This window comes from Danio aesculapii, chromosome 16 (genome assembly GCF_903798145.1).
Source record: "Danio aesculapii chromosome 16, fDanAes4.1, whole genome shotgun sequence".
NCBI lineage: Eukaryota > Metazoa > Chordata > Actinopteri > Cypriniformes > Danionidae > Danio > Danio aesculapii.
Window position 1 is genome coordinate 33,163,151 of NC_079450.1, and position 13,761 is coordinate 33,176,911.

At 43.5% G+C, this 13,761-nt stretch overlaps 1 protein-coding gene across 1 annotated transcript; it reads left to right on the forward strand.

Annotated features, from left to right (window-relative positions):
- The first annotated feature begins 1,074 nt into the window (after positions 1-1,074).
- On the forward strand, positions 1,075-12,986 carry LOC130243914 (toll-like receptor 13). The gene is made up of 4 exons (XM_056476223.1): positions 1,075-3,685; positions 5,441-5,649; positions 12,663-12,768; positions 12,846-12,986. The coding sequence occupies exons 1-4, from the start codon at positions 1,136-1,138 to the stop codon at positions 12,855-12,857; spliced, it is 2,877 nt and encodes a 958-aa protein (XP_056332198.1). The 5' UTR covers positions 1,075-1,135; the 3' UTR covers positions 12,858-12,986.
- The last annotated feature ends 775 nt before the right edge of the window (positions 12,987-13,761 follow it).

The window sequence follows — 13,761 nt, forward strand, 5'->3', positions numbered from 1 at the left end:
GAGCTTAATATTTGCAATCTTCAAAAAGCCTATGGGAAAATCCTATGGGGAATCCTATTTTAGCGAAATCCTATGGGGATTTTTAGTTTTATGCTAGCAGCCGATTGCCCAACAAGGTGACGTCATAATTCTTCCACTCTATAGCCACTCTGTTCTTTTAATCCATAAAAAGCCTCAAAATGCATCAAAGTAGACTGTCTCTAGCGCCTAGACTGCAGCTCTGCACAAGACATTTGGCCACAGGAGAAATGGTCGTGCCCAACTGAGCCTGGTTTCTCTTGAGGTTTTTTAATTCTTCACTTTCGCCAATTGGTGAAGTTTTTTTCCTCGCCACTGTCGCCACTGGCTTGCATGGTTTAAGATAGAGCTGCGCATCGATGGATTTGCTCTGAACTGAACTTAAACACTGAAAACTGAACTGACACTGTTTCAATTTACTATGATATTTTATGTAAAGCTGCTTTGACACAATCTGCATTGTAAAAGCGCTATACAAATAAAGGTGAATTGAATTGAAAGTACTAGTGGTGTTTTTATTTGGTGATTCCATATAATTTTCCTCAAATTAGCGTGATTCCATTTTTTTTCCTTCTGTTTGATCTGTGAAAACAGTTGTAATTGACTACAGTGTTGTTTCTTTTTCTTTTTTGTAAGTGTTTCATAAAGCCAGAAGGTTGGATTGTTAAATGGAATAGTGTTGTGGCAAGTTTGTTTGTTTGTTTGTTTTTTCTACACAATTAAACATTTGAATAAACATCTTCAAAGACTGGCGATTCCATACTTTTTGCCAGGGGTTGTCTAAACTAAACCTTACCATAAAGGGAATGGGGAGACACTGGCATGTAATGTGACTGCACCTATAGTGACCCTAGGCATTAAAAAGCCACAAATATGACTTTAAATAAATGTTAAAGATAAGCTGGTGGTTCAATGAGAAATAATAATGATAATAAACAGAGGCAGGGCTTAAGATGCTTTACTAAAAAGAAAAAAATAGGCTTCTTCACAGAAAGAGGAAGTGGGGGAAAGAATAGTTCATGCATGGCCTAAACAAGTCCAGTGTGAAGCTCAAGGCAAATGATAAACTTCTGCAGAGTGAAGGCATAGAAATAGATTCATCTAGACTTGCTTTAAGATGTGTGCTTTTGTGACTAACTCCAATTTCTTGCACTTCTTTTGGACATTTGCATTAGGTTTAAGTATCTGCAATGTGGTTTTAACTCGAATAACAAAGCGCTGCATTACTATAGAGGAGCATCTTCTCAAACAAATGCCGTGGACTCCACACTGCCTACATCATCCAGGAAGGGGTCCATACGCAAACTGCAATATCACAGACCTGAGCACTGATCTGTCACAGGTAGGCCTTGAGGTTAGAACCCTTTGTGTCTTTGGAGATATTACGAGCATTCCTGCTAAAGCCTTTGCACACTTACCTTTTCTGGAGGTACTTCACATAGATGGAATACGTCTGGAGAGAGTTCAGTCTGGTGCCTTTGAAGGACTCCCCAATCTTAAGTATCTGTCAATACTTTTCAGTGATGATCTCTACAGATTGGTCAAAATGGATAATCGGTCATTTGCTGGTCTGAATAATTTGGAGGAGTTGTCACTGACGGGTCTGAAGCTGCTCAACGGATCCAGTGGTATATTTGACCCATTGGTTAGTTTAATCAGATTAGACATTGTCAGAACTTGCGCACAAGACCTTGGTGAAATTTTCTGTCATATTTCAAATGGAATGACCCGTCTAAGACACCTGAATGTAGAAGACAGTAAGATTTCAACAATTGAGAACAAAGGATGTGCAGGGGGCTCAAAGACCTGGCCTTTGACTGCCCTTTCTGGAGTTCAAAAGCTGTATCTAATTGGGAACAATATTAAATCCATTCAAGCAAACTCCCTAATTGTATTCCAGAACCTCTCAAGTCTTTTTCTGGAGTTCGAGGGCAAGTCGCTAGGTAGCGTTTGGGAGTCTGGAGTTGGAAAAGTCAATGATTTGACTTTGACAGGGAATGTATTAAAAAAATACTCAACAAACTTCAAAGATCTGTGTCATCTTGTATCCAGTCTTTATCCTCAATCACTTAGCCTTGTTTATACATCAATAGACAGACTAACTGCTGAGGACTTGAAGGACTGTGGGACTAAGTTGACAAAGTTATTAATCCAGAATTCCAAAATAGACCACTTGGACTTCAGGTTTTGGAAAAGTAAGCTGGAAATGCAGGCCCTTCAAATGGCCCACATGAAGTTGACAGACGCTCCGTTTTGTTTTGTTGTGAACAGCACGGTGTGGTCCTTAACCTTGCTGGACCTCACTGGAAACTTAATTACCAATATTGATGGAGACCAGTTTGCATGTATGCCTTTTCTCGAGCAGCTCTATCTGAGTCAGAATTCCATTAAAACCCTACAGCTGCATGCATTTCGAGGTTTGCTTCGACTCAAAATCCTACAGCTTGACTCAAATAAAATCTCGCAGCTTTCTGCCAATGATTTCAAATCCCTTCTGGCTTTAGAGGTTCTGCTGATTAACGATAACATCATTGAGGCTATAGGGACTGGAACATTTTGGGAACAGCGGGAGCTTCGTGAACTGTCATTTGGTAGACTGGAATATGTTTATGAGTTGCATCTAGAGTACATTTTTTTCGAATTTCCACCAAAGTTACAGCGACTCAGCATTGATGCACATTATGGAACTAATATTTACATTGGAAATGCATCACCGCCCAATGGAACGTTTGCTCTGGAACTAAATGGAGAGAGACTGAGTTTTGTGGGCTGTGAAAGTGATGTTTTAATGGCAGTCCGAGAGTTAAAAGTCAATTGCACTTACTTCCTTTGCAGGAACAGTTTCATGGCACCTTATTTCCTAAACCTGGAATCTCTGGAGATCTCAGGAGGAGCTGAAAGGGCACCTCTCAATTACGCTACAATCAATAATCTTCACCGTCTCAAGCATCTCAAACTCGTTAGGTTGAACTTCCCCAATTACACAGAATCTAGGAGTGCCTTCTGGAACCTAACTCAACTCCAGACCCTAGTGGTGGTAAACTGTCATCTTACTTTCCTGACCAAGAGCATGTTCAGAGACCTGACCTCTCTGCAGCTGTTGCGTCTCTACAGTGACAGTCCTCTGATCTTGACTGATGGTGTGTTTGGGGTTTTACCAGTGCTAAAAGCGTTCATTCTGGACAGAGTAGATTTCCAGTGCAGTTGTGAGAATGGGTGGCTACTTGATTGGGCAGACAGCACTGAAAAAGTGCAGGTTATCTACTTGCAAAAGCAGCAGTGTGTCTGGCACTATCAGAAACTCAACTTCTTGGCAACAATGGAGAAGCTCTGCCAGACTGATGCGCAGTACATTTGCTATGTAGCCACAGCCAGCAGCATTAGTCTTCTGTTGTCGGCAGCCGTTGGATATCGCTTTGCTCGCTGGCCTTCAGTTGTCCTCTTCTTCCGCCTGAAAGGTTGGATTGAGAGAAGGTTTGGTCGACGGTGGAATAGGAGAAGAAGGAGAACGCAGGACGACTACGGAGAGATTGAGGAGATGCAGTATGATGCTTTTGTGTCTTTCTGTAGCCAGGATGAGGCTTGGGTTTTAGGGGAAATGGCTCCTCGGCTAGAGGAACAAGGTAACCCAAGACTGAGGCTGTGTCTGCACAACAGAGACTTTGAGGTGAGTTTTCCTAAATAATGATGTTCTTTTTAAATGGAGGTCAAATTGTAGCACAATTCAATATTTCTTCAGTTTCTTTCTTCAGCAGAAATGACTATAAAATATATTGATGATCACAGGACAAAACCTTTTTCCCACTTCTCTGCAGTGATCTTAATGTATAACTTCACTGACTAGCCATAACTTTGTCGCCAAGGCATTTCCAGAGATTTAACACCTGTAAAAATACTATAGGATTTTTGAAAGTGAAATACTGTAGGGTTTTTGACACATATATATTATTGTATTTACAGCACTTTGCTAAAGAATGCTACAGCATATAGTGAACTGAGAAATTACTTTGACTGTGGTGTATTATTGTAATTGTAGAAGAATGTGTACAATTTTAGTAAGTTTATGGTACTATATTTGTTGTAATACCGCAGCAACTGTAGAATTACCACAATTTAATTAATATAGTATTGTTTGTAACACTATATTATTTACTATAAATTACTATAGTATTCTTTCATGTGGGTTAGATAGCAGTCTGGTCAGTCTATTTTAAGTATTTGCTTTACTTGTCTTGCTGAGTTCCAGGGTACATTGTCCAATATGAACGAGATTCTTATAAACAGTTGCATACACTCTGCCATGAGTCTGTATAAGAGATCAAACTCTTACTGCAGAAAACACCCTCAAGACATGACACTTCCTCCTTGAAATTTCTCTGATTTCTTTACACATTTTGTGTTCAGTGTTTCTTTGGTTTGACAATGAATATACTGTTTTCTGTTGGACCCTACACAAAAAATACACCTGCTTCTTTGGACCAGTTCTTTGGACCAGTTCTTTCTTCACATGTTCCTCAGCAAAAGTTAATCTCTTGATTCTTTCAGCTAATGAGAGGTTTTGTCACTGAAGGGCTTTCAGTACAAACTCTCTTAAACGTTTATACACTGTACACTGTAATATTACTAGCGTAAACATTAGATGAACAGGTTACATTGTAATCGTGTGACCTAACAATAGATTTGCAGTGATAAGCTATTTGGCTGTTTGCACCAGACAAAACATGTCAGAAATTTTAAAACAGCCGTTCAGAAGCGCAGAATAGTGCACTCACTCACGAAATGGTAAGGTTTATAATCTAACTATTACATATTAAACCTCTTTAACATTATTACATGTACATGCTGAATCAGTACATGTTGGTTTTGAGTCACAGTTCTAAAGTTCGATTTCAAATGGTGTATTCTATTATCTGCTATCTGCTGCTGATTTCAGTAGTATCACAATAAATGCCATGTGAAATGGCATCCAAACTCACATTATTAGCATTTAACACTGAATATAGCACATGATGTGTACCTGAAGTGATCATTGTCAGTTTTCTGTTGTTCAGCTGCAAGAAAGCCGTTTCTAATATATCAATTGGAAGTGTTGGTTAGGACAAAAACTGCATTTAATACGGAAAATATTACATCAATCACATTCCGCTGCTTTTATAAAGAACATGATTTAATTCAGCCTTTAGGCTTGATCGTCAGACTTGCTGTTGGTCCTCAGTCTGGCAACCTGCGCATGCGTTTGTTTTGATCCAGGAATGTAATACCTAGTTCAACCACTGGGTATCAACCTTACATACTGCACCTTTATATGTTTTGTGACCTTGAAGTTTTGGCAATTGCTGGCCAAAATGATTTCTCTCAGTTTGATCTCCATTGTATTTTAAAAAAATCTGCAACCTCACTCACCCATTATTGTTAACAACAGGTGGGTAAAGATATCATGGACAACATCACGGACAGCATCCACAACAGTCAGTGCACTGTTTGTCTGATCAGCCGCCGGTATCTGCGCAGTGACTGGTGCGGTCTGGAGATGCGAGTGGCCACACACCGGCAGCTGGAAGAGCAGAAACACCGTCTCATCCTCATCTTCCTCCAACACATCTCTCCTTTTGAGCTCTCTGCTTTTCATCGGTAAGTGGCGATGACGGAAGAAGCTCCTTCCTACTTCCAGTGTGCATTTACATAAAAACGGCAACATTTATTGTAACATAGGTCACCAAAAGGGGTCAGTGCTGATAGCCTATTGGACACTAAACCTTAGCTGACTTGGCACAACTGCGCTTCAGGCATCCTGAGTTCAAATCCTGACTCGCTGACCTTTAATGTCCCCTCCTCTACTATCTACTGTCCTATCACAATAAAGGCAAAAATACAATTTAAAAAAATAGCAAAAGTTTTTCATTTGTGCTTTTTTTAAAAAAAAAACATCCCCAAAAGCATCCCATCTTCTCACAGATCCATGAAAACAATAAGAAATGTTATGCATGCCAGGCCAGTAGATGGCGACGTCCCTTTGTAAAGGAATGACACACCTGCACAAATATAGTCTATTATTTTTTTGTTTGTAGAATATTTACAAATACCTATAGCCTAAACCTACTTTGTGCATGTTGTGGCTATTTGAACTAAATCTTGTGTTGCTGTTAACACAGAGACAATAACACTATCATTTTCAAAAACGTGCAATTTAAAATACACATTTTTAGGCCAGCAAAATGTCATGTTAATGAACATTTTCAAATTTTCAGTGAGTAATGGGCAACCAGTTTTATATTCATACATGAACAATCAATATAAAATTCACAAGTTATCAATATTATCATTATCCACTGACAATATTCTTGGCTCATTTAATCTCAGAAATGTACAGATGCACTCTCAGAAATAAAGGTACAAAATCTCTCACTGGGGTGGGACAGTACCTTTTCAAAAGATACACATTTGTACCATACAGGCGGACCAGTACCTTTAAGGTTTACTTTTGTAACTTTAGGGTAGGGTGACACTGTGACTCAGTGGTTAGTACTGTTGCCTCACAGCAAGAAGGTCGCTGGTTTGAGTCTCAGCTGGGCCAGTTGGCATTTCTGTGTGGAGTTTGCATTTTCTCCCCGTGTTCGTGTGGGTTTCCTCCAGGTTCTCCAGTTTCCCTCCACAGTCCAAAGACATACGCTATAGGTGAATTCAATAAACTAAATTGGCCATAGTGTATGTATGTGTGAATGAGCGTTTATGGATGTTTCCCAGTACTGCATTGCAGCTGGAGGGGCATGCGCTGTGTAAAACATGCTGGATAAGTTGGCACTGGCAGTTCATTCCGCGTGGTAACCACTGATGAATAAAGGCACTAAGTCGAAGGAAAATTAAATGAAAATGAACTTTAAGGTACTGTTGTCATGGATTGGTCAGGCTCTCACGACCCCCACTCACGAAGATCACCATCACCTGACTTCTAATGAGCACACAGCTGCATCACATTCACGAGCACCAGATAAAAGCACAGCACTCCAGTCGCTCATTGTCCGGGCTCGTCTCGACGAAAGCGGACAACTGAGCGACCACTCAGCGTAGTCATCCTCAGCTAAAACAAACGATTTACTTACCTGTTCTCTTTGTATTCCTCCTAGTCTTCCTGGTCCTCCCGAATCGTCCTGTCTTCCAGTCCTTCCAAGTCTGTGTCATCCTCTGTCAGCTGTATCTGGTGTGTGCTGTCCATCCTCGTGTATTCCTGTTACCCAGCCACGGAGGAAAAGACCCCAACATCATTCCTGATCCTCCTGGCTATCCTTCATGTGCTCCTTGTTGTCATTTAATAAACACCCTAACGTTTCCTTACCTCTGTCTCCTGTCCGCTTCATAACAGAAGCCCGGACCATTAACGACGACAACATGAGCACCCCCGATCACCTTCAAGAGCTGGTGGACCAGTTGAAGCGGATTCTACAGCCACCAGCTCCACTTTCCAACGCACCACCAGCACCGAGCACTTCCGCCTCCACAGTTTCTTCTTCGGCCCTTCCTTCCAGTCCCATGGCCCGACCAGCGCCCTACTCAGGCGGAGCGGGGGAGTGCAATGGTTTTCTGTTACAATGTTCCCTCATATTCGAAATGCAACCTTCTCTATATCCCACAGATAAGTCGAAGATCGCCTACATCGTATCTCTACTCTCTGGACCTGCACTTAAATGGGCTGAGACGATCTGGAACCAAGCCGGGCCGGTCATGAATTCCATCACTACCTTCACGGAGTATTTCAAAGAGGTGTTTGGACGTTCTGATGGGGAAGTAGCCGCTGGAGAGCAGCTGTATCATCTAAAGCAAGGTACTCTATCTACACAGGAATATGCTCTCCGGTTTCGCACTCTAGCAGCTGCAAGTGGATGGAATGAGAGATCGTTGTTGACCACGTACCGGCTCGGCTTGGAACCCACTCTCCGAATCCAACTGGCCACATTAGATGATACAATGGGTCTGGAGAGATTCATCCAACATTCTCTCCGATGTTCCGATCGTCTCCGTTCCTATCAACAGGACACCATCACCCCCTCGTCTGCACTCCTCCAATCGCCTGAGTCAACAGCCTCTCCAGAACCAGAACCCATGATAATAGAGTCTGGAAGACTGACATCAGCGGAACGACAGAGGAGGCTGACCCGGGGTCTGTGTCTATACTGCGGTGTCAGTGGACACACCCGTATGGAGTGTCCCCTTCGTCCCATTCGGACTTCAGTGAGTGTATTCAGTACGAATATTGAACAATGTAAACCACTTACTACCACCGTACAAATAACTACTGCCTCTATTTCTCTCCTTGTCACAGCCCTCATCGACTCCGGGTCAGCAGGGAACTTCATCTCCCAATCCCTCTGTCGTCAACTCCACCTCCGTACTGAGGCGTCCTCGCATATATACCAGATACAACCGATAACCCAGTGCACTCGATCTTCGACCCGTATCCATCGACAATGCGAAGACATCCTTCTTCAAGTGGGGTTGTTACATCAAGAGAGGATTCAATTTCTGGTTCTGGAGGGTGCAAATATGGACATCATTCTAGGGCGCCCGTGGCTGGTGAAGCACGATCCCATCATCTCTTGGGGCACAGGAGAGATAAAGAAATGGGGATCTGGATGTACACCTGCCTGTTTTCCAAATCTCCCTCTTCAAGGTCGGAACCCCATTTCTTTGTTTGCAACATCGGTCGAGAGCCCTCCTGAGAAGCAGTCTATCCACATTCCTAAGGAGTACAGCTCCTTTCATGATGTCTTCTGCCCCAAGAGAGCTTCCCAGCTACCGCCGCATCGGCCATGGGACTGCGCGATCGACCTAGTTCCAGATGCCCAGTTGCCAAGAGGTAGGATCTACCCGCTCTCGCTTCCAGAGAATCAGGCAATGGAAGATTACATAAGGGAGGCTCTGAGTCAGGGGTACATACGTCACTCAAAATCACCAGCCGCCTCAAGCTTCTTCTTTGTGGCCAAGAAGGACGGAGGGCTGCGTCCATGCATCGACTACAGGGTCCTAAATAACGGTACAGTAAAATACCGATATCCCCTTCCTCTGGTACCAGCCGCTTTGGAACAGCTCCGAGAAGCTAAAGTCTTCACTAAATTGGACCTCCGCAGCGCGTATAATCTGATAAGAATACGTGAGGGGGACCAATGGAAGACAGCATTCGTGACCCCTACTGGCCACTATGAATATGAGGTCATGCCTTACGGTCTGGTCAACGCCCCCTCCGTATTCCAAAACTTCATTCATGAAGTCCTCCGGGAGTTTCTTCACCACTGTGTAATAGTGTACATAGATGACATCCTCATTTACTCCCGGAGTGAGGCCGAACATCGCCAACACGTTGCGGAGGTCCTACACACATTGAGAGAACATCACCTCTACCTCAAAGCGGAGAAATGCTCATTCCACCAGAAGTCGATTCATTTCTTGGGATACATCATTGACCAAACCGGTATACGTATGGATGGGAAGAAAATTGAGGCTGTTCTATCCTGGTCAGAACCCACTTCCATTAAGGAGCTCCAGAGGTTTCTTGGGTTTGCTAACTTTTATAGACGGTTTATCAAGGACTACAGCAGGATTACATCACCTCTCACTAATCTCCTCAAGGGTAAACCCAAAGGACTGGAGTGGACCAAAGAAGCAGCCGCAGCCTTCCGCCTTCTTAAGAAGGAGTTCACAAGGGCCCCACTCCTGACTCATCCTGACCCAAATCTTCCTTTCGTGGTGGAAGTGGACGCATCCACCACCGGCGTCGGGGCAGTATTATCTCAACATCATGATACACCGCCCCGACTGCATCCCTGTGCCTATTTCTCTCGGAAGTTGAGCCCGGCGGAGCAGAATTACAGCATAGGAGACAGGGAGCTTCTAGCAATCAAGCTAGCCTTGGAGGAGTGGCGTCACTGGTTGGAGGGAGCCAAACATCCGTTCCAGGTGATCACAGATCACAAAAACCTCCAATACATCAAAGAGGCCAAGAGACTATGTCCACGTCAAGCCAGATGGTCACTTTTCTTCTCACGTTTTGATTTCTCCATTTCCTATCGTCCAGGACCCAAGAATCTAAGAGCAGACGCTCTCTCTCGTTTACACGAGCATCACGATCATGAAGAACTCCCAACGAAGATTCTTCCCGAACACATCTCCATTTGTCCGATCACCTGGAACGCTCCTCCAGTCGTTGCCACTCCGGAAGCCCCTGCTCCGCCGGGATGCCCTCCTCATCGGCAGTTCATACCACCTGAACACCGGGTAGATCTGATCCACTCCTTACATACCTCGCTAGGCACTGGACATCCAGGGATCAACAATACTCTCTCGCTAGTATCCCAACGATTCTGGTGGCCAAACATGGCAAGGGATGTGAGGCAATATGTTCAGGGCTGTAAGGACTGTGCCCAATCCAAGAGCCCACGTCATCTACCCGCTGGAAAGCTCCATCCCTTGCCGATTCCGAACCGTCCCTGGTCACACCTAGGAGTGGACTTTATCACTGACCTCCCTTCGTCAGAAGGTAATACCTGTATTCTAGTCATAGTAGATAGATTCTCAAAGTTTGTCAAACTAATCCCTCTGAAAGGTCTTCCCACAGCCTTTGAAACTGCCGACAATATCTTTAATCAAGTCTTCAGGTCATTTGGTATTCCAGAAGATATTGTGTCGGACAGAGGTCCACAGTTCATCTCACGTCTATGGAAAGCCTTCTTCAAGCTCCTAGGTGTGGCCGTCAGCCTCTCTTCTGGATATCATCCCCAAACCAACGGGCAGACAGAGAGGAAGATTCAGGAGGTGGGACGGTTCCTGAGGACCTTCTGCAGTGGTCACCAGAACTCCTGGAGCCAGTATTTGGGCTGGGCAGAATATGCCCAAAATTCACTGCGGCAACCCTCCACCGGACTCACGCCATTCCAGTGCGTCCTGGGCTTCCAACCACCGCTCTTTCCCTGGGATGGCGAACCATCTGATGTCCCCGCAGTGGATCACTGGTTCCGGGAGAGCGAGAGAGTCTGGGACGAGGCTCATCAACATCTGCAGAGGGCAGTCCGTCGAAGCAAGGTAACCGCCGATAGGAGAAGGTCTGAAGAACCCAGATACACACCCGACAAAAGGTGTGGCTATCCACCCGGGACATACGCATGCGACTGCCCTCTCGCAAGTTAAGTCCCCGATTTGTTGGTCCCTTCACCATCGTGGAACAGGTTAACCCCGTCACCTACAAACTACAATTACCCTCTCACTACCGTATTCACCCTACATTCCACGTATCACTCCTGAAACCCTATCACGATCCTGTTCTTCCCTCCACAGAGCCTGACCACGAAGAGGAACCCCCTCCTCCACTGCTCCTAGAAGAAGGAGCCGTCTACGCAGTGAAGGAGATCTTGCGTTCCCGACGTCGTGGTGGCCAGTTGGAGTACCTGGTGGACTGGGAAGGGTACGGCCCCGAAGAAAGGACATGGGTTCCCAGAGCTGATATTCTCGATCCTAGTCTCATGGTGGAGTTTCATGAGAGCCACCCTGAGTTCCCAGCGCCTAGAGGCAGAGGGAGACCACCACGGCGTCGGAGGTGTCGGCCCTCAGGAGCGGGCCCTGGGGAGGGGGGTACTGTCATGGATTGGTCAGGCTCTCACGACCCCCACTCACGAAGATCACCATCACCTGACTTCTAATGAGCACACAGCTGCATCACATTCACGAGCACCAGATAAAAGCACAGCACTCCAGTCGCTCATTGTCCGGGCTCGTCTCGACGAAAGCGGACAACTGAGCGACCACTCAGCGTAGTCATCCTCAGCTAAAACAAACGATTTACTTACCTGTTCTCTTTGTATTCCTCCTAGTCTTCCTGGTCCTCCCGAATCGTCCTGTCTTCCAGTCCTTCCAAGTCTGTGTCATCCTCTGTCAGCTGTATCTGGTGTGTGCTGTCCATCCTCGTGTATTCCTGTTACCCAGCCACGGAGGAAAAGACCCCAACATCATTCCTGATCCTCCTGGCTATCCTTCATGTGCTCCTTGTTGTCATTTAATAAACACCCTAACGTTTCCTTACCTCTGTCTCCTGTCCGCTTCATAACAACTGTGAGGTACACATTTGTACTTTTTAGGTATTAATATGTACCTTTAAGGACCTGTTAGGAAAAAACTGCCCCAGATTGTGTACCTTTATTTTTGAGAGTGTGGAGTATTTTTTTTATTACAACTGCTGATGTTAAAGGTAGCCAAAAGTGAAAATCCTGTAGCCAATTACTCTTCCTTAACAAGTTTCTTTCTGCTGAACACAAAAGAAAATATTTTGAAGATAACCATTGACTTTTGCAATATTGTGGAGGTCAATGGTTACAGGTTTTCAGCTTTCTTCAAAGTAACTCATTTTGTGTTCAACAGAAGAAAGAAACTCATAAAGGTTTGGAACCACTACAGTGTGAGTAAATGATGAGAACATTTTGGGTGGACTACCTGTAACCCTTTAAGAGTAAAAAAATAAAATAAAATCTTTTATGAAAACATGGTAATTTAATTTTGAGATGAGAATCAATTATATCTGTGGTCACAAGGAAAATTGCTGTATGCAAGAACATTGCTTTTCTCATTTTACACATAGCATACAGTACATTTATTCTTTTCTATAGTTTGGCAAAACTGGTCAGATCCCGTACATATCTGGACTGGCCAGAGGATGAAGGAGACCGAGAGCACTTCTGGGATCGACTAAGGAGGAACATTGCGGAAGATTCAGTGAGTACAAAAACATCTGAACTGATGCTTCAAGAAAGAGTCGTGTTTATTGAAATAAAATCTAAATTGTGTTACAGGAAGCTTCTTAAACTACCGGCAGGTTCCTGCTTAATGACTGAACACTCATTCATTCATTCATTCATTTTCTTTTGGCTTATGTCAGGGGTCGCCATAGTGGAATGAACCGCCAACTATCCCACCAAACGTTTTACGCAGCGGTTGCCCTTCCAGCCACAACCTGTTACTGAAAAACAAAAAAAAGTCTTATTTTTATTTTATTTTTTTATATTTGTATTTTTTAAATGTTTGTTACGTATACTGTAATGCTTGTCAGTGTTAACAATTTATATTCATGCATTAAAAATGTCTCTATGACTTTAATCCCAACCTATATTAAACTAAAACTATAATTAACCTGCTCTGTAATCTTTTTCATCATTGTCTGCACATAATTTACTAAAAGTTTAAAGTTGTTTTCCTGATCTGCAGTGGTTAAGTAAAAAAAGTATGTGATTGAACATAAAACAATTATGTTGTTTCGCAAAAAATCTCAAGAATTTTGCTGTTTCGGCTCAATAAGTACTTTGAACAAGCACTTTTGTGTAAAAGTTTCTCTCAGCATTTATAGGGATAAATAGTTTTCAGTACTTTTTAAACCACCCCTAGTCTGTGACATCTTGCTATTATAAATATCTGAGGAAAGACTGATAGAGGTGCGATAAACGCTCTTAAACACTCAAGTGTAAAACCGCTGGTGCTTGAAATAATTTCAGAATAGAAACCATGCTTTCAGTTCCCGTTATGAATGTTCCTTTATACACTACGGTCAAAGCATGTTTAAATACATAAACGTAGTAAACGTAGTAATGTCTTGGTAAAATTTAAAGTTTTCATTTTTTAAGTGTCCCGCTTCTCCGTTCGGATGTAAATTTAGCAATGGCTTCCTTTAAACACAAGAGGGCGCAGTTACAGCAAAATAATTGTTTTCTTTTT